Source organism: Stigmatopora argus, chromosome 10 (assembly GCF_051989625.1).
Source record: "Stigmatopora argus isolate UIUO_Sarg chromosome 10, RoL_Sarg_1.0, whole genome shotgun sequence".
Taxonomy (NCBI): Eukaryota; Metazoa; Chordata; class Actinopteri; order Syngnathiformes; family Syngnathidae; genus Stigmatopora; species Stigmatopora argus.
In genome coordinates this window covers 1,700,098-1,721,652 of record NC_135396.1, presented here as the reverse complement: position 1 = coordinate 1,721,652, position 21,555 = coordinate 1,700,098, and the positions used below count along the sequence as shown (strand labels likewise).

The 21,555-nt window shown below is 41.6% G+C and overlaps 1 protein-coding gene across 2 annotated transcripts in view; it reads right to left on the bottom strand.

Moving 5' to 3' along the window:
• Positions 1–21,555, bottom strand: part of rsrc1 (arginine/serine-rich coiled-coil 1) — a 107,229-nt gene that overhangs the window by 23,198 nt on the left and 62,476 nt on the right. For both annotated transcript variants that reach the window (XM_077610663.1, XM_077610662.1), the window contains exon 7: positions 565–636. In XM_077610663.1, the coding sequence (XP_077466789.1) occupies positions 565–636 (72 nt within the window). The remainder of the gene's footprint in view (positions 1–564; positions 637–21,555) is intronic.

Genomic DNA, 21,555 nt, shown 5'->3' with positions numbered 1-21,555 from the left:
AAGGTTTATGCAAAAAAATGATCATGGAAAAAAAAAGAAAATGGATGTAAATAGAAAAGAAAACGTGTATTTCAGTTAAAACGGTGCTCGGACCAAATAAACGGGCAAATAATCCACATTACAGAAATAATACGGTGATTTTTTTAGCAATAAAATACTCTCATGTATCAAATATCTTGAATAAAAAGGTTATTATACGCTTTTTTAGCCACAGTAACATTTAGCATTTTTTTTAGCTTTAAGCTTTATTCAATTTTCAAGCCTCTTAAATACATTTTTCATATCCTTAAAGGTTCTTTTGTTTGTTGGATTATTTTAATGCGAGTGGATTTTAGTTGGCAGTCGCAATTCACTCTTATCTCAATTTTTTGCTCGCAACTCAAAGCAAAGAATCGCAAAAGACCGCATTGTATTTGGGAAAATCCATTTCAGAAGGCACAGCTGAGCAATAGAATTATAATAAGAGGACATGGATTTCGGTCAGCAATATTTCGCAAAGGAATAAAGTAAACAAAGTGGGTGTAAAAGTTCTGAATCATGCGACATATGCGTAAACAAACTCACCAATATTCAGCTTTTTACGGACCTCCTCCTCTTGCTTGGCTATTTTGGCCTTCAGAACTTCATCGCTTTTGGCTGAAGGGAAAAAGAAAAACATGAACATTAAATTCAAGAAAGATGTCAAAACAAACAAGAAGCATCTTGGAAGGTCCCTCAAAATTAATAGGCATGGCGGCATTTTAAGCATTCATCTTCATAAATTCCCCACTCGCGACTTCCTAAGTAAAAAAATAATCTACATTAACGCTGTCGAAACGTAACAAATATTTCTAGAATATAAATATTAATGTCAATTATAGATGGGTGGGTATTAAGCCTCTTAAGATGGTATAAAATGGTGAAATGAAAGTACTTTTGAAGGCAAATGAAATAGCACGTTAGTGTATTACAGTAATCCCTCAAATATCGCGGTGAATGTAAAGCAAACATGGCCGCGATAATTGAAAAATCGCAAAGTAGGCTCACTATATTATAACTTTTTTTTCAGTGCTGAGTTTTAGTAGCAAGAGTGGCTTCCGCTTACAAGTTTCAGCGTGGATTTTCACATTTTTATGAATAAAAAATATTAATAATTAATAATAGCGGCAAAAAAATCGCAAAGTAGGCTCACTATATATAACATTTTTTTTTAGTGCTGAGTCCTAGTAGCCAGAGTGGCTTCCGCTTACGAGTTTCAGCGTGGATTTTCACATTTTTATAAATAAAAAATATTAATAATTAATAATAGCGGAAAAAATCGCAAAGTAGGCTCACTATATTATAACCTTTTTTTTCAGTGCTGAGTCCTAGTAGCCAGAGTGGCTTCCGCTTCCGAGTTTCAGCGTGGATTTTCACATTTTTATGAATAAAAAATATTAATAATTAATAGCGGGGGGAAAATCGCAAAGTAGTGAATTCGCGATAATCGAGGGATTACTGTACACAACAGCTGAGAGCCTCGATGATGATGATGATCTTTTATCCTCATATTTATGACATACTTGTAGTATTCTTAAGCAACATTATGAAAAATATCATGTGCCGAGTGGCAGGATTATCAATACGGTAAATGAATGACATCCCGTTTTGCGCCATTTTGTTTATACATCACTGGCGCCGAAGGCCTTGGCGGGGCCATTCGCCTTCATTGCGATTTTGATGAGTAAGTTATGTGAAATAAATTCCCTGATAACATGACACTAGAAAAAATGTTAACGTGTTTTCTCTCAAGGTGGGCGGAGTAACCCGATAGAAGAGTAGGTGGAGGGCAATCAGAAAAAGCCAAAAGTGTGAATGGTTGCGATGATTACGCTTTGTCTGGAATGCTAATTGGAAACGACAGGCCGCATGGCTGCCAAGCAAACGCGTTCCAACAAAATACCCGCACGGCGTAATGTGTAAAGTGTGCGGGTGCATGCGCGCGAGGCCACGGGGTGAGCTCGACTGTGCCGCTGGTTTTGTTGGCTAATTGGCGTAGACAAAGAAGCCGTCACACCGCCGCTACGGCTGCTTAAGTCTGGAGGTTACGCATCTTTACTAACAATGACTCCACACGGATGACTGCATCCTGGCGTCTGCCTCACGCCGCCTCCGTGTGCGGGCGCCGTACGCGGCGGGTGGGTTGTCGTTGCGGTCTGAAGCCGAGTTACGAACGTCCCAATTTGAGAAGTCGGAGGTTGGCGGGCAGGGAGCCAAACGCGACTTGAGGATTTTAGCGTTTCGTAATTGGAGTGTGACGTCTGTGGTCAAACATGGTACCTTTCTCAAATATTTAGTCAGTTTTTGCAGTGTTGATAGAAGGAAATATTGTGATTTTTAAGTTAAAAGCGAGGTTTTGATCAAGTGCATCCTAGTGGAAAAATATATATTTATATATTATAACTCGGATATTTACGTTTTATACCATTTTGGCATGTGATGATGAAATTTTCTTTTTAATAAGTCTTCATTTCTACTTAATCTTTAAATATGGTGACTTTCAAGCTTAACGCAAGGTTTTGATCAAGTGTATCCTAGTGGAAAAAAATCTTATTTTGGAATTTGAAAAAAAATAATAATAATATAACTTGTATATTTAAGTTATATACCATTTTGGTATGTGATGTGTTAACTTTTCTTTTAAATAAGTCTTCATTTCTACTTAATCTTTTAATTTGGTGACTTTCAAGTTTAACGCAAAAGTGTATCCTAGTGGAAAGATTTTTTGTTTTGTAATTTGAAAATATATATATATATATATAACTTGTATATTTAAGTTATATTACATATATACACATACATTGTCCATTATATATACAATTTGGATATGTGATGCTGAATTTTTCTTTTAAATACGTCTTAACTTCTACTTAACCCTTTAAAAACATGATGTTTTGTAGTTTACTGCAAGGCTTAAAAACGGTAAGCCCTGCTGTAATTGAAAAGTTAATCAACTCATTCGATGCCAATGATGGCATTTGATGTTCAATACATTTGAACTTTGCAGTTAATAATCACATGATTTTTGGTCATGATGACGAAACTTGCACGGCGCATTTTCTCAGGTGGTACGCAATATAATTCAGTAGTAGAGTAGCTTTTACCCTGACTAGCATTTAAGCTAAGGTAGACGTTCCGCGATTTGGCACGATTGCTCAGCCTCTGCTAGAGTTGATTTTGCGTACTAAGTGTGTTTGTTTGTTTGTTTGCGCGTGCACGTAGGTGTGTTATAGTGCATGTGTGGCTCGGGGCTACAGCCAGACAGGAAAGAGATGGCGCGGTAGAGGTGCCATGCCAGAAGAAAAGGGTCCAGAGACAGGCGGCGAGATGGCGGCCAGGTAGGGGAAAAAAAAGGAAGAACCGACAGCTCGAGGGGGGGACAAACTAACGGGCAAGTGAGAGAAAAAGGGCGCTAACAACATCGGGGGGATTTGACGCCTCTTTAGCATTGTTTATCCTCCACCTCCATCCCTTCATCCCAGCGCCAAAAGCGTCTCTCATCCTCTCCTCCTTCTGTTTTTGCCCTCAACGCATCGGCGCCGGTCTCTCCAGTACACCGTGCAGCGTGCCCGGGGGCGATAGCAGCAAATCAAACTGTTTATCCATCCATCTCTCATCAGCGTACTCGCCCGGCGGGCCCCCCCGGCCCCCTCAAAACAATGAAAGCGGGAGCGAGCGCCGAAGCCAGGGATGCCGTTTGATTACATCAATGCGAGCGCTCCTTGAAAACATGAGCTGGAACACCAATGGCTACAAAATTATTGGGACAACAACTTCTACGGGAGTCGGGGTCGACCTCCAAAGCGGGGGTTTGACGCTAGCGATGTCCTGGTCCGATACTCGGGATCGGCATCGGGTATTTTGCGGGTGTTGCCGATTTTGAGACAAGGTTCAAGTAGTAGCATTGAGCTTTTTACACTGCAGTAAATTCAACTACTGGTAAATATAATTTCTCTCCAGATGGTAACAGAAAACGTTGTGAAAATCGAGCATTCTACACAGTCACCTCTAGAGCCAGCTTTTGTTGAACTGTTGGATTTTTTTTTTAATACAATTTCTTGCAGTGGAGGAGGAGCTTCCTGATGGAGGATTTTGTATTTAACAGTATTGTCCCAGTTCTGGCGTTTGTGTGTTTTTAAAAAAAATATCTGACAGTGATGGTCCGTTTTTTTGGTTTTCTGTCCAATACTTGTTGTCATACGGCTTCAATTGTTTTAGTGCGTTGAGCTTGCTTTAATACTTGAGCTTTAATACATACGATATATGTGCATTAAACAAAAAAAATGGAAAATTGGCTTGGAATTCCAAAAATCAGGGGCATAACACAATTTCTTGTCTTGGGTTTGACAACTCTTAATTAATCAATTACTCTTTTTGGGTTGAAGGGTCCAAAACGGATCTATACTATGCTGTAGTACCACTGCTAAAATGTGCAATTCGTGGAAATATCTTCCTTAGCAGCTTTGTGGCTGCCGTCCATTTTGGGATAATAGCATGACGGACTTTTATTAAAGCGAGTAATAAACGCGCTTTCACTTCATTTAGTCGGCGTTCCATCTTGGCCGCGCGGCGGGGGTGGAGCGTGGCCTGATTACGAGTGTAATTGCAGCTCGGGGGAGTCCCCGCCACGGCTGCCAGAAGATGTTTCCGGCGCTACGACAGAGGAGAAGAAAGTCCGCAAAAAGGCAGGTTGCCATTTCTTTTATTCCTCCCTTCAGAAACTCTTCTTCTATCGCTTCTTTTCCCTCCATTCTCCCCTTGGCAGGATTAGCGGGGTCTCGTTAGAGGGGGGGAAACGCAATAACGCTGCAAACCAGGTGGAACGGGGCCATTATCGGCCGCGAGATGGATGGGCCGACGGGGGCCGACGGGGGCCGCCACGCGTGAGCGCGCAATTTAGATTCAATAAACTGGCAAAGCAAGAGCCGCAATCTGATTTATCTCTTTACACGCCGCCGATGCTCGCCGCTCCGTGGCTGATTCCCTATTACCGCGCGGAGAGGGACTATTCATCGGATGTTGTCGAGGAGGGGGACTTGACAGGGTGGGGAGGGGGTGTTTTGGACAGCAGCAAAACAGCCAGAGCAGAGGCTTTAATGCGCTTACGTGAAGATAAACAATTAAATCGAAGGCTGAGGTGAGTTATAGAGTTATATCGAGGACAGATAGAGAGGGAGGCGGTTGCTTAGGCCTTAGGCTTCGCATCCAGCGCTTCGCTGGTAAGAAAGGATCTCATATTACGGAGTTTGAAAGAGCAGCATCCAGCCCACGTTTTGCAGCGAGTCAATAGCACATGTAAAAAGCAGCCTGCCGAGGTCAGCGCCACAGTTATTCACTTAGCGCGTATGCGCGGGTAATGCAAGAGGCCGCGTGTTGGCGGACAGGCACGGCGACGCGTCCTTTTTGACGGCCGGCGTGCGGTGGGCGGCGCCCGCCGGTCAAAAGTTGGGTAAATCGCCCTCGCGGTCGACGACAAACTGAATTTTAGAGACGACGCGCTGCCATTGGAAAAATGTCCCTTTCAATCAGGTGAGAGCTTTACTAGCACGCAAGTTCGCGTAAAAGAAACCGAGGTGATGAATTAAGGGATAAGAGATAGACAGAGATGCTAGCAAAACAAAAAATGGCGATTTTTGGGAAACCACGGCAAAAAAGATAACCCTTAAAGACCTGGCATCTACGCCGGTTGCCACATTTTGGGTCGTGTAGGCCACAAAATTAATGTTAAGTGTGGCCTACATGACGCAAAAAGTGGAAAAGCATGCCAATTAAAATTAAACACAGTTTTAGTTGTTGTTCTTGTGGTCACTAACTTTGAAGAACTATTCCTCCGTCATTATAAAACGCGTCGTTTTGCAACTTGGTAGCTAAGTAGCATAGGCCAATATTAATTGATGCTTGGACCCCGATTTTTCATTTTTTTTGTATGTAAGGCTGATTAAAGAATTGCAGACATATTGTTTCTGTGGGTTACGAATTAGCCACATTTGTGCTCTTCATCACAACTTGCAATGTACTGGAATACACTTGTACTTTAGTTTAATGTATTAAAATCAGTCTTAAATATTGACTCTAAAATAAAATACTACAAAAAATACCATTAAAATGAAAACAAACAGTAATAAACACACCCAATATCAATCTAAAGTTGAATTTAAAAACAATCTAGATGTTCCACCACTCTGACTCAAAGTGGATTGGACGTCAAGCCGCCATTATGTTAAATGAGTGTACTGCAACGAGCTAGGATCATTGCAATTTTCAAAATAAATGGTAGAAATGACACTAGCGGTGTTAGAACAAGAGACAAAAGCAAGTAGATCTCTCACTTTTGTCCTAACCTTTGTCCAATCAGGCCTTGCGAGAATGTAAAATGCCCAACGCATATTTACCAATGCCTGCAACGTTTTTCAGCATCCGAGTGAATAACAAGTGCAGCAGGTGCACAAGAGTTTGTCCACCACCGGGGGGAACCACTAGGTGGCACAGCACGCAGGCAAACCGAAGGTTATGGCGCGAGAGGCCTTCACTCAAATTTGGGCTTTGATGCTTTCATCGCGTGGCGCTAGGAAATAGGCAAGAGTCCACGGAATACGTCACACGGGAGTCCACATTGGACTGCAAACGTCATGGAATATCAATTAGAACTGCTCTAAGAATGACACTTATGGGGGTCCGAGATAGAAAAGCAAAAGTGCGTTTTCAACTCATCTTAATTCTATTGAACTTGAACCAGTCCGCCAAAATAAAATGCTGCTATTAGGAAACAAATAATGCAACAAGGAATACACACGCTGCACAAAATCAAACCTGAAATGCTGTAATTATGACTCGTTTTTAATTGCCATGTTTGTCTAATCCAGTATTCAACAAAAGCAAATTAGTGTGTTATGACTTACTTCCAAGTTTGTGTGTGATTTGTTGCAGGAAAAATCAGGGAAAGACATTGTTTTTATATTTTCAAGACAAAAGTAATCATATGAATAATTGGGACTAAAGTCCAATCAGCGTTTTTTCGCAGGTTGCTTCCGGTAAAAAGGGGAATAAAAAATCTGAAAAACTGGCACCGATGACTAGAAATAATAGTAGAAATTTAAAAAATTCAAAATTTCGAAAATTACCGACTAATGTTAAGTATTAGGGCGGCGCGTCGGTCTCACAGTTGTGGGGTCCTGGGTTCAAATCCAGGTCAATCCACCTGTGTGAAGTTTTCATGTTCTCCCCGGGCCTGTGTGGGTTTTCCACGGGTACTCCGGTTTCCTCCCACATTCCAAAAAACATGCATGGTAGGCTGTTTGAACACTCTAAATTGCCGAGCCACGATTGGTCGTTTGTCTAATGGTGCCCTGCGATTGGCTGGCCACCCGCCTCGTGCCTGAAATGTAGCTGGCATAGGCTCCGGCACCCCCCGCGACCCCCTGTGAGGATAAAGCAGATCCGAAAATCAATGAACGTTAAGTATTGAGGTTTTAGTGAAATATGTTCCAATTTTCCCTAGAGAACTTCAGACCCTGGAGGTTGTGGGCGGGAATTCCGATCAACAAACTCAGCCGCGGGTCTCGAGGTGGGTGTTTCAAGGTCCGGGATTTTAACCCGCACTTTCTACTCTTCACACTCTGCAGCCACTGGGTCAGATTCAAGCTCCAATCTCCGTTATGGAAATGTACCGCGCGAATTACATTTGCCTTTGCCGATCATAAAAGACGGACGGCATCGACGTGAAGACCCTTGCGAGACGAGAAATGGTCTTTCCGGCGAGGGCGTGTATGCCTTTCAGGCACGGACGGACTCCTCAAGTTCTGCCAGGAGAACTTTTGCCGGAGATGAGTGGGTAAGTGCACATGGCGGGTCTTGAGAGGGCAATCAGAGCAAATCCATAATGCAGGGATTGCCGCGTGAAATATTAAAGCATTCGGCGGCCCGCCGATGACATCTCACCCCCGACTTCAACCCCGTCATGTTTCCGCACGCTACTTCCTTTTTGTTGGGTCTGATATTTTTTCCCGCCCTCTCATCTCATCTCATTCATGTTCTTCGAATCTTTCCTTTTCGTTTCAAAACAGCTCTTAATTCTTGGCAGATGTTGGGTCCCGCTTTTTTTTAACCGCACTCATTGAACTGGATGGAAAAGCGGCAGGAAGATATGAAAAGGTCCACGCGGGATATTTGGCAAGACGCCCTCATTCCATGTACCTGTCGGAAAGCCCAAAATGGGAGTTTTGGCCCTTTTCCATCAAGCTCAAAAACTGGTCGACTTGTATTTGATCACCTGAACACAAGCCTGTCAACTTCGCCCCATTGATCCCCTTTTTAATAATTGCAATTCCCCTTATTAAACGATAAAAAATGAAACACGGCACATATTTACTCACATAGGGCGCACTTAAAAGTCTATCATTTTCCCCAAAATGGATGGCGTGCCCAATCAGTGTGCAGTAAATTCAAGATTCTGTTGATGTCGCTGTATGACGCTGACAGCTAGACTGTCTGGGTACATTGCTTGCTGACACGCTATATTTATAGAGTGAAAAGGTGGTATGCTTAAAGCATGACTATTGGCAGTCGACAATGACGTTTTCGTCTGTTACCAGTGACCTAGACGATCCGGATTAGAGCCAAAATGTGTAAAATGAGATCGGTTTTACAAAAAAGTAGACCCAAAATATGGTGTACACAATTTGAAATGGTTAAATATGTATAAAATACGGGAAAAACCTATAAGTCGACAGTTATGTCAACACCACAGTGATCAATTATAGTAATTTGTGGCATATGCCACGTTTTTGCGTACTAGACTCCGCAATGCTTTTATTTTCAATGAGTAGCAATTTTACGGATGAAATATAATAACTGTAGGCATATCCTATGACATAGAATGGCTTTAAAAAAATTCACCTGAGCCAATTGGAAGTATTTTCGCTCCTCATAGTAAACAATTTTTTTGCGTCACAATCCTATAGAAACAAGGCTGGCGAACACGTGGCTCTCGAGCCACATATGGCTCTTTACTTCTGATCATATTTTGTAAATACTGTGACTCTTTGCCTAGTTTCTTATGTTTATTTTCTTTAAACACACTCAAATTCATCAGGGCCCATTAAAAATAAATAAAAAAATATATTTTAAAAAATAATTTAGCAGAAGGTGTGTCTCTTTGACTCTCGCAGTTTAATATTTTGGCTCTTTGCGTCTTTATCCCTGCATTTTATCTTGCCGTGGTAATTTAGTGATTATTACAAAGCATTTATCAACACAATGTTATGCGGTATGGGCACATACTGTAGCTATCAAATTTCCATTACCCAACTAAAATAAAACCAAAAAATGGACTTTCCACTGCTAGTCAGAATTATCGGAATGATCCATTTATTTTTCTGCATTTCAGTATGTTTGTTTGTCCACCTCCCACTTGCGCTTCATTAATACCAACTTCCTTTTCGAATACTGAGCTCTCCCCGATTGGATCTGTGGTGAAAATCATTAAAAAGCCCCAAATTGCCTTGAAATACAACAAGCCTCTACAAGCTTGATACCAGTGCCTATCAGGCTAGTACTGTGTGTTCTCTATTTAGCTAAATGGGAATGTAATAAATCAGGAACTAACATTTTCACCGCAAAAAAACTAAACAATCTGAGTGTGAAAATATCCGTGCAAGCCCGTGTGTGTGTCCACTTATTCTAGGGTGAACGCACTTGATCGGGGCTTTGAAATGGCGGAGAATGAGCTCGGGTTCCCCGCTGAAAGCCGGCTGGATTCCATTGTGGTAGCGCAGCGCTGCGTCTGTTTAGTGTGTGTGCGGCGCCGGTCGTGCCGTGGGTGGGTGGTTGGGTGGGTTATGTTGCTGGGGCTAAGACCATCAAAACCCCCGCACATGAAAGGTAAAGCGCAGCGGCTAATCGGCATAATGACACAAGGAGGCTAGCAAAGAGGCGGCCACTTAGAAGAAGAGAAAGGCGAGGAGAGGCTCTGGCTGTGTCAATGGGGCTCGGTTCAACTGACCACATTACGGGAACAAACACGCAGTGCCACAACAGAGCCGCAGGCTTGGTGGTCTCGGCTGCTCTTTTTGGGGACCATGTCGTCAAAGACTGAGCGCGACGAGAGCATTGTTATTCCAAAATATTACTTTTTTCTTTCTTTCTACCAGCCGTTGCAGCAAATCCAAACATCAGCGTTTTTGCCGATATTCTCAAAATGGAAATTGTACTTTTTTCGCATTCTAAGGTTGTGTTTTGAGTCTGCTTCTGAAAGCAGATCTCTTAAAACAAGGGTGTCAGACTCGGGTTGGTTCGCGGGTTGCTTTAACGTCAACTTGATTTCACGTGGGCCGGACAATTTTAGATATAATATTTAGAGATATTTTTTTATAAATGGATTAAAAGAACTGGATTAAAAGCCTTGAATATTCATTTTTTTATACATCTAAAACAATGTTTATTTTAGCTTTTTTTAAATATATTTTTTAGATTTTACAACATGATTTTTGAACTAAAAACACTGAAAAAATGATTAAAAATGACAATTATTCATTTAAAAGGGGGAAAATCAGGAAATGTAATATACATCTATACTCTTCATTTTAATTTGATCCTAAAACAGAAAGTCAGCACTTATGATTTACTTTCCCGAGCCACACAAAATGATGCGGGGGGCCAAATCTGGCCCCCGGGCCGCCACTTTGACACGTGTGTCTTAAAAACGTTGCCAAAACAACTAAAAAAATTGCTTGTTTTTAGGAAGCTTTCAACATATTACAGATAATGCAATACACATGTATGCATACATACACACATCTATATATACAATATAAATGATATTATATTGATGCTCAAAGTCCATTTATTTCAACTGTACTTAATTAAAAATGTGCCTTAGATTAGCGTTCTGTTCCATCCGACATTTTGAACATAAGGCTAATAATAAACTTTTATCAGTGTCCATATTCCTCTCCTAAAAAATCTATAAACTGTCCAATAGCAATGTAAACTTTCCCTGTGCATATTTGAATATTCATGGAACCAATAAAAAGCATTGTTCCTAAGAACCTTTGAACATCCGTCACATCTTTGCCCATTTCCTTCCACTTCATAAATCTGAATAAAGAAAAACATAACAACTTAGCCAATACCCTTTTGAAATATCCTTCCAGATTTGTCAAAAGCCACCAAATGACAGCCAAATATGTCATTTTTCACCCAGTCTCAGTCTGTGAAAAGGCTGAATATTTGGCATCGGGACTCAAAGCAATTTGGGTTCTGTTCTCCACCGCTGTAGAACGTTTATCATTATTAGAGCTGAATCCGGAATAATTCCGGCTGGGTAAAATGTCAGGAAAAAGCCTATTTTTTCTCCATTTATCTTACAATATATGTTAGATGGCATCCTCCTTTTTAGAGAAGACACACACCATTCCCCTCCACTTCCTTCCTTTCCTCCCTTCGTCTCTTAATGCTTATTTTCACGGCTTTGCTTAAAATATTGATAATCAATTAGCGCTACGTCTGTTTTGCTACAAGAATGGCTGTCGCGCTCCATCACTCTGTCAGGGCCAATTGGCCGCTCATTCAAAGTTCATCTTTCTTTCTTTTTTTTTTTCCTTTTCCTGGTCGGCTGTGCGCCTTTGGAGGAGTCATTACGCGCCCAACATAGCCCGAGGTGCAATCACCTATTCTCTTTCATTACCGGCGAGATGGAGAAGGTGAGAGAGATTATTAGAACTTTGGAATGATCACAAAGCTCCACGCCGCCTGTCAGATCCCCCCTACGTGTAATTCATCTGGCCTCGCTCATTCACCCCCCCCCCCCCCCGCGCGCCTACCCCCCCTCACCGCCGCTCTCTCAGCCAGGGGTTTGGCCACAGACATTATTCATGAACATCTGCAGCGCGCTGAATATTCGGCAGCTTTCGCCATGATGAAAAGGGAGCTGCCCCCCTTTAGACTGGAAAATTAACATGCCGGCGCGGAGATTACGGACATTTTATTGCTAGCTTGGCGCTTTGACGCGGCGAGACTGGCCGCTAGCGATGGATGAGGAGAGACGGAAGATTCTCTCATTAGGATGGTGTCGAGCAAGCTTTTTGGGTGGAGTGAGAAACCCCGTTTGGCATTCCGGGCGTACGTGTAATATAGAAAAAAAAACAGGCAAATAGAAAACAAAGGCATGAGATGCACAATTAAACAAGCGGTATGGATCTAAAAATAGCTTTTTTTTCATGACGCAAAAAGAGATGTGCCCAAATACATCACCTAGTTCACATGTGTCAAAGTGGCGGCCCGGGGGCCAAATCTGGCCCGCCGCATCATTTTGTGTGGCCCGGGAAAGTAAATCATGAGGGCCGACTTTCTGTTTTAGGATCAAATTAAAATGAAGAGTATAGATGTATATTAAATTTTCTGATTTGCCCTTTTAAATCAATAATTGTAATTTTTTTCTGTGTTTTTACCTCAAAAATCATTTTGTAAAATCTAAAAATATATTTAAAAAAAAGCTAAAATAAACATTGTTTTAGATCTATAAAAAACAGAATATTCAGGGCTTTTAATCCAGTTCTTTTAATCCATTTATTAAAAAAAATCTAAATATTATATCTAAAATGGTCCGGCCCACGTGAAATCGAGATGACGTTAACGCAGCCCGCGAACCAACCCGAGTCTGACACCCTTGACCTAGTTCGATAGTCTGCGTGTGAGTATCTGGGTGTGAGTGGTGGTCTACAGCAGCTGGTGTGAGTTTACCCTCAAAAGTGCACTGACAACTGTGGTTACAGTTTTAAGATAAATACAGTTTATATAATAGAAGAAAAAAAGTCAGAAAAAGCAGTTTCTTGTCTATTTGCATGTGAACTCCAGCATCTAATTGGCTATCATCGGACCCTCAACCACAAGTATTTACGATCGCCAAGGCAACAACGTAAGAAGCACACTCGAAGACACACACACAAACTTGGAACCTACGCGCAACAATAAATTTGCAGGTAATTAACCTCATCCTCAGAAATAAGACATTTCAAAGTTCGCTTCAAGAACCAATGAACAACAAGTCCATCAAAAACTGGAGTCCTCCTATTGGCTGGGTGAAGAAAGCCTGAAGTGAGTCAATTTTGTGACGTTTTTCAGGAGCCGTCCAAAACGTAGATCTGTTTTAGCAGTTGAACCACAAGAACCAAACGTAAAGAGCCTCGTCAGTTACCCAAACTATGATCATAGCAAATTCTAATTGATGAAGTTGATACCTGCCTTTTGCCTACATATCTCAAGCCTCCAATCCGGATGTTCACCATATGAAGAACCCACAACGTTCCCCACTAAAGACTCATCAAAAACCTGGTTCACCTGCATCTCCGGGCCTTTCATTTCTCTCCATTCCGAGAACGAGTGCTATTCCTCTCTCGGGCCGCGAAGAACGCAGCTGGAGTCCGGCCAAGCGACAGCTTGGCCTCTCTCTCGTTCTCGCGTTGACGAGCTATGCTAGCGGTGCTTTTGAAAGGGCGCCAAGCCTCTGTTAAAAAACTGGTTAAAACACTACAGGACAGCCTTTACCTCGGAAGGCCAAAAGGTGTCCTTCCACATCCTTTGGCCTAATATTAGAGCCAAAAGACGTTATTACTGACAAAATAATTCGGGGCACTCTGAAGTCATTGTCTTACCAGAATATTTGATTGGTTCTACTTCTTCCTGAAACTACTAGCAGCCATGAACGAAAGAGAAACCCTTATCCAATGATTTTGTTAGCTGTAGTTACGATCCAGTGGAGTGAATTTAATTTTCCATACCTGCCGCGAAAGATTTGCAAATGCATGTGGAAATTCTGTGACCTAAAACTCAGAATCTAGCCTAAACTTTTCTCCCATTTAAACACAAACAAGGAAACGAGAGACAGTCATAATAGATTGTTGAAGCAAAAAGATGCCTTAGTGGTATAATGTCATGGCTTAATCCCCGTTTATCCTTTCCAGCTCGTTCTTGCTGACTTGATTGTATTTTCTTTTTCAATTTGCAAAGATTTGTTTCTGCGAGTCGTACCAGGTATGAAATTAATCTTTATCCCGGTTTTGTTACGTTTGCACCACTCGGACAATGAGCGGCGGCAATTAGTCGGCTAGTTTGGTTCCAAGCTTTTTTAGCCAAGTGCCCCCATTTGCCAACTTTTGCCTTTTGTTCTTGCCACACAATGCCGCCCACTCACCCATGGTGTCGTTCTCCCTCCCTCCCTCCCTTCCTCCCATCCCTGCCTCACACCCACACGAGGCATTACACAATCTATCCAAATGTGCTTCCATTTAAAAGCCCATTACCAAGTCCCTGTTGTTTTGTTCTACGCAATTAAAAAGAAACACGGCCTTTATAAGAACTCGGCTTCATTTGCGCCGTCTCCACTCATTTTTTTGTCTTTCTTTTTGCCATTGGCGCTTCTCTTCTCCCGTTCCAAGGAGTTACTACGAACAGGCCAAGTGAGCTCCTCTTAATTCCTCAGGTTTTGTTTGCATATAGGCTTAGATTGGTTCCATTTGAAAAGGCTCGGTGCCATGCTTCATCCTTAAGCTGCGATATAGCGACTGCCAAATTGAAATAAGGGTAGACGCACGCTCGAAGCGAGAGATGCTGACAATCTTGGAGACCGAACTCACTAAACGCTGACGTGCTCATAAAGGGTAAAAAAACAACAACTTAAAAGCCGTATTTTGAGTGATGATCAACTTTTTAAACTTCAAAAGAGCATCCGGGGATAATTTCAGACTGGGAAGCACTCTGTGAGTGGGGAGGGTCAAAGTTCAAAGGAGGGCAAACAAAAATTAAAGACAATGAGTACATAGTGACAACAGGGTCGATAATAGTTGAGGTGCTAAATTACTGCATTGAGTCATCCGTGTTTACAAATGTTTTTGGGCTTGGCGTAAATGCCGCCTAAGATGTCATTCCAACACATCAATCACAATATGTAAAACCACCAACTAACCAATAAAAGCATAATTAAACCAACAACTAAAAAACAATAGCAACACAAACAACTATTCATTGTATACAATAGCAACCAAAATTGATGGACCGACCAAACAGTTAGCAGCCGGTAGCGGTAGCTCCGTCCGCTCTTGCTCGTTTTGAGTTTTTGCTGCTTTTCTTTCTGTCTTTTTTTAATTGCATTTTGGTATTTAGTTTTTTACCTAGGTCTACAATGTCTTGTGTTTTTTGTGTCTCTCTTGCTGCTGCAACCAAGAAATTTCCTGAATATGGGATGAAATAAAGTTCTAACCTAACCTAACTAGAGGACCCATTAGACCTCAACTACCTTCCGGTCAACTAGCAAGCAGAGCTTGAATGAAATCAACAAACTAAGCCTACTGACCACAAACCATGAACTGGCTAATCCGTGAACAAAACTCCACAGAACCAACTAAATTGACAGTCAGTCAAATGAACAAATGACAAATAAACAAGAACATAAATGACAGACCTTCTAACAAGACATCAACATGTGCCGTCCGTCCCTTATTAAAAAAATCAACCTCAAATTCAAGAACTAGTAGCAAATAAATACAAAACACATTTGTGCGGCATTCAAAGATTTTTACGGCCTGTTTCTATCATTTAGCAACTGACCGTTCTTTTGACACGTTTAGCAATTGACATTCCAAATCTAAGTTGACCAAGATACTGCTCTCACAAATCCAGCTAGATCCAGATCCGTCTTTAGTTCAATCAACGACTACTCTAAAGACAAATCTGCCATATGCACTTATTCTAGCAACACGCCCTGACAGGTTAGCCGGTCTGGTCTTCCTTGTCAAAAATTGATGAGGACGTTGAAGTGGGCCCAGACATCAAATCACAAGCGCCGGTTGGAGACGCTGACCATCGTTTCCCGGTGCAGACAGCTCTATAATTTGCTTCGGTCAAGACGTTTCTGAACCCCACAATGGCTTTCAAGTGTCTCTCCACGTGGCTGAAAAGGATCACCCACTACGTAACGTGACAAGTAGCTAATGTTGGTTTACTAAATCATCGCCTTGTCCTCACAAGTGGAGAACTTCAAGTGGGTTTGAAGTATCCTTCTCAAAGATACTTCAATAGCAGCAACGTGACGTGCCGTCTCCCACCACAGCCAGTCGGGCCTCTAAAAACAGCATATTGTCCTTATTGATCTCTACTGAAAGCCCTCCAATAATAAATTGGTGCCCCAACCGGACAGGGAACGCCACACGGAGGTTTAAGCCCACTAATTGAGTCAGTGGTGAAAGGAAGCCATCGATCGGGAGCATTATGTGAAATTAAACAGTACTGCAAAACTGGATCAAAACGAATTAGAATGAATTTTCCGGGTAACCCTCGGGATGGAAGAGATTATCACCCTTAAACATGAGGTGATTGTAGCGTTTACTACAAAGTATACAACCATTGATGACAAGATCAGTTCCGTTGACAAAATGTATTTATAAAAAAAACAGTATTTTATTTCAATGTAAGGTTCTCATCTCTTCTAGCTCAAAGACCTGTGGATTGAGTCCACTGGGGGAATGAATAAAGCAAAGGGGCCGCGGCTGGTTCATCTATTGGTGCCCGGAGACCAGCGTAATCTGGTCCCCCTGCTCCCCTCCAGCAAGCCCCACTGGTGTGCCCTTAAAGCTTCCAACCTTCTCCTGAGGTGGGGAGGCTTGCTCATGTTTAATGATCACCTTCTGAGATCATGCAAACATATAAGAGGGAACAAAACAAATCAATTGTGTTCTCTGTAAACATCAGCAAATTGCCAATTGTCATTGAAGGCAATTAAGTAGACAATCATGTACTGCTCACTTCTATCGTTTGTAGTCATTTAAAAAGAAGAATAACGACTAGTTTACATGGACTAATCTCTATCTTGGGCCTAAACCATTTTAGGCTATCAGTCAGGAATTAAAAGAATCAAAATCTATACGAATAAAGGGGAAAAAAGTGACTATTTTCCAGCAAACATAAAATGCCAAGACAATTTTAGAGCTTTTTACGTCAGTGTGGTAATAGAGCGACATGACTAGATTAGATTAGAATTTTGTTTCATCCCATATTCGGGAAATTTCCTTGGTTGCAGTAGCAACACAGACACAAAAGACATTGTAGACCTAGGTAAAAAAAAACAGACTGTTCAAACTCGTCTTGAGCAAATAAAGTTGAAAGAATGGGCGACAATTCAACGTAAAAATCAACAACAATCGGTTTCCCAGATTCCCAAAAGTTTCTAGACTACCGACCATCACAACTTCGGTTTCGTACAAAATCCAACCTGATGGAAGGATTTTTTTTCAGCATGGACTCACCGATCAACAAGCTAATGTCCCATAAACCATTGACCACAGATCTATCCTAGCATTAATAGATCTTAATTCCTTCCGCAAGTACATCAGTGCAACTTTGCAAAGAAGAGAATGTTGTATATTTTCAACGGCATCCTGAAAAGTACAACTGTTGCTTTTACGAGCTGTCACAAAACTTAATTCCCGCCACGTTGTTAGCGGAAGCGCCACTGCCGCAAACACGCCTCCACACCATATCCACTTAGAACAAAGTTAACTACATCCACTCCACAATGTGTCTCAATCTACTTACACAGGCAAATCCCGGGATTACATTACACTTAAATAAGCAGCGGATATTGTCAGAACGGCTTTTGTCGTAACCGGCTTTTCTGAGGGAATTTTCCGACCTCGGATTGTGACAACAAAGACCCCCAAAAAAAGTATTCGTCGCTGGCCTCCATCTCCACGAAGAGTTCAGGAGGATCGGAGGGGGCGTTAAGATGATTTGTGGGCCCTTTCTCCTATCAGATCATCTCAAACGTGAGCGATTACACCGGTAATCAGCCACGATCCGGCGCTGGCGCGGTCTGCCTCGCCGAGATAAAGGGCGAGCGACGAGAGTTAAGAACGGAGAGAATGAGACCTGAGAGAGACAAGAGAAAAGCAGGAGGAAGGTGGCAGATTATCACACGCCAGGACGACCGTTTGCGAGCTTCTACAGCTTTACTCCCGTCTCGAACATTGTTTCTTTGGGGAGATGGGTTTGTCGCGGGCCAAACAAATAGCTGACACCGCCTCATCAAAGCTCGGCAGCGCCAGCCAAGTGTGGCTGTCGACAACAACGACGAGCGTCAGAGAAAAGCAAAACGGGAGGACGACAGAAATCCCTTCGCTAATTCCCCAAACTCTAATCCACTGGGTTTAATGGTCTACGTGTACATGTGTGTTGGGGGATTACACGTTTATCGTCAATGCTCATCCCGATGTGTGTGTGTGTGTGTGTACTTACAATACTGGCGCAGGGATTTAAACGGTCATTCACTATCACACGAGCACACATTCTGTCCAAGTGAAAATAATGACAACAGACTATCGACTGGGTTTGATAATCCAGAGGAAGTCCCGATGTGGAGACGCACTCCGGTTTTCGTCAACTCGAAACGTTGTTAGCGCTGGGCTCAGCGAGATGCTATCGACACGGGGTCAGAGTTCCTACCTTGCGGCGTGGGGGCTCAGTTTTAGCACATAATGGGGATTTGAAGGTTTGTCAGATTACATCTGTTACACAGCAGTAGCTCCGCTATAATCGTATCACTTGACACACATGATGTTGTCACACATACGGGGAAATCTAACACACACCTAAGGTTTGTCTGAATATAAGTATAAGGCTTAGTACACAAGTACCAAAGATGTTCCTCCACTGCAAGATTTTGTACAAAAAATATATAATAAGGTTTGCTAATAGAATCAGAATTAGAGCTGGGCGATAAAACGATAACGATAATTATTGTGAAATAATTTTTGTCAACAACCATACTAAAAACCTTTGATAAAAATGCGAAAACTTGAAACTATACTACTCATAATTTCTTTTCTCAGAAAGTAAGATAACATAGTTACTTTCATATTCTATGTATATTTGATTTGATGTATATTCATGTCTAAAATGCCTTTCCTATTTCTGCATCCTCACCCTCTTGCTACTGTGACAACGAAATTTCCCGAATACGGGATGAATAAAGTTATCCAATCCAATAAAGAGGAAAGTGATCTATTTACTTTTTCATGGGATTTGCAGTTTCGAATTTAAAACAAAAAAGATGTGATAGTTAGACTGATTTATCTTTTTATCGTGATAACAATTTTTGTCATATCGCCCAGCTCTAATCAGAACATGTACTTGGATTAATGCTGTCCTCCCTAATGAAGAAACGAGTAATATTAGCATTAGCCACATGAAAACAAGCTCCAATAAAAAACAAAAGAGAAAACATGTGTGCTACAGATGTGGGAGCTCAAGTGTGTTTACGTTTCAGAGCGCAATATTACGAGCAGTAGAAAGAAGGGAAATTAAATGAGCATTAATTCACATATCTCGACACCAAGAGATGTACTTTCTCGTATTTGTACTTCTTGGTTTAAACATTGCGAATTGAGTTTGGGTCGGCCAGATTAAGGTCACCTGATTGTTTCCATAATGGAGAAGAATTGGATTGGATAATCCGTGTTCGGGACGATATATATAATGTTGAATTTGCAGGATTTGTTTAGTGATGGAAGACAGTGGAAGATTTTGGAAGGAAGAGTGAGTTGATTTGCTTCAGGAGGTGTAGCAGTGCAATCTGTGAAAAATTAAAGATCACGTTGGAAGTGTAAAACAATTTGCCTCCATCTGTTCCAGAGGCTGGGAACACGATATTGGAGACGACAGGTGTGTAAATGTTTATTAGCTGCGCTGTGTCTTTGAGGTGAGAGGGAAAAAAAAGTCACCCACACTAATTTCATTCAAACAAACCTTCACTTTTGGAGGTGCCAAAGACGCAATATGCGTGCGTTCGTGCGTGTCTTGGCAAAAAACATTTCAAACGCTTCTGGATGTGAGAGCAACTAATTTTCCGCGTGAGCATCGCTGCCACGCAAGGGACGAGACCGGTCACAATATTTTTAGCGACGTATCCCTAATGCAGAAATTGCAACGCCTGAGGACAACTACACACTAGAGTTTATTCTAATTTGAGGATTTTTGTGCAATATTGCTTCAATTTTGGTCAAAAGCAGTAATTTGTGAAAATTGGGACAGACGATATTTGGCCCCAAAAAGTTTTTTTCCCCTAATTGTGGCAAAGTAATTTGCGTGTTGAACAATTTTGAGTCCAATTGACTTTATATTTGGAACTTATCCAGATTAATGTGTAACGTTTCACGCATATCCAGATTAACATGTAATTTTTCACATTTATCCAGGTTAACGTGTAACTTTTCACATTTATCCAGATTAACATGTAACATTTCACGTTTTTCCAGATTAACGTGTAACGTTTCGCAGTTATCCAGAAAAAAAAGACACATTTCGCACCTTTCTGGATTAATGTGTAACGTTTCACGCTTATCCAGATTAGCGTGTACTTTTTCACATTTATCCAGATTCACGTGTAACATTTTGCGCTGATCTAGATTAACATGTAACATGTTAATGTACATGTTTATCCAGATTAATGTGCAACATTCCACTCTTATCCAGATTAATGTGTAACGTTTTACGCTTATCCAGATTAATGTGTAACTTTTCACATTTATCCAGATTCACGTGTAAAATTTCACGCTGATCCAGATTAACATGTAACATGTTAATGTTCATGTTTATCCAGATTAATGTGTAACGTTCCACTCTTATCCAGATTAATGTGTAACGTTTTACGCTTATCCAGATTCATGTGTAACTTTTCACATTTATCCAGATTCACGTGTAACATTTCGCGCTGATCCAGATTAACATGTAACATGTTAATGTTCATGTTTATCCAGATTAATGTGTAACGTTCCACTCTTATCCAGATGAATGTGTAAAGTTTTGCGTTCATCCAGATTAATGTGTAACGTTCCACGTTTATCCAGATTAATGTGTAATGTTTCACGCTTATCCAGATTAAGCTGTAACGGTTCACACTTATCCATATTATTGCTAACTGTTTCACATTCATCCTGATTAACGTGTAACGTTTGCCGCTTCTCCAGAATAATGTGTCATTTTCCACGCTTATTTTCCAATGTGATGCTCGGCAATATGAAAATTCAATGAAATAATGAGCGGGGGGAAATTCATTAGACGCGTATCAATCAAATCCTTCTCAAGAGCAAGATTCATGAGGATGTTCACACGCCGCATAATCATGCCTCCGTCTGCTCATCCCGCTACGGCATAAAACATTTCATCTGGGAGGAATTCTTTCTGTCTTTGGACTGGATAAACGCCCCCGCCGACCCACCCGAGCCCCCCTCCATTCCGTCGTCTTCCCGCCTTGATCTTTCTGGCTCTGCGGCTGCCAGAAGCCACAATCATAAAATTATTAAAATGCTGTTTGCCCGCCATTAATCAGCGGCGGCGATAAATCCTCACGCGGGAAGCGACGGCACACATTAGTCACACACCTCCGGTCCGTCGGAACGAGCCGCCCAAAAAAAAAAAAAAACGGAACGGGTCAATCATAAACTCATCAAAGGCGTCATTTAATTCCTTGGTTTGGACAAACGCAATTTGTTT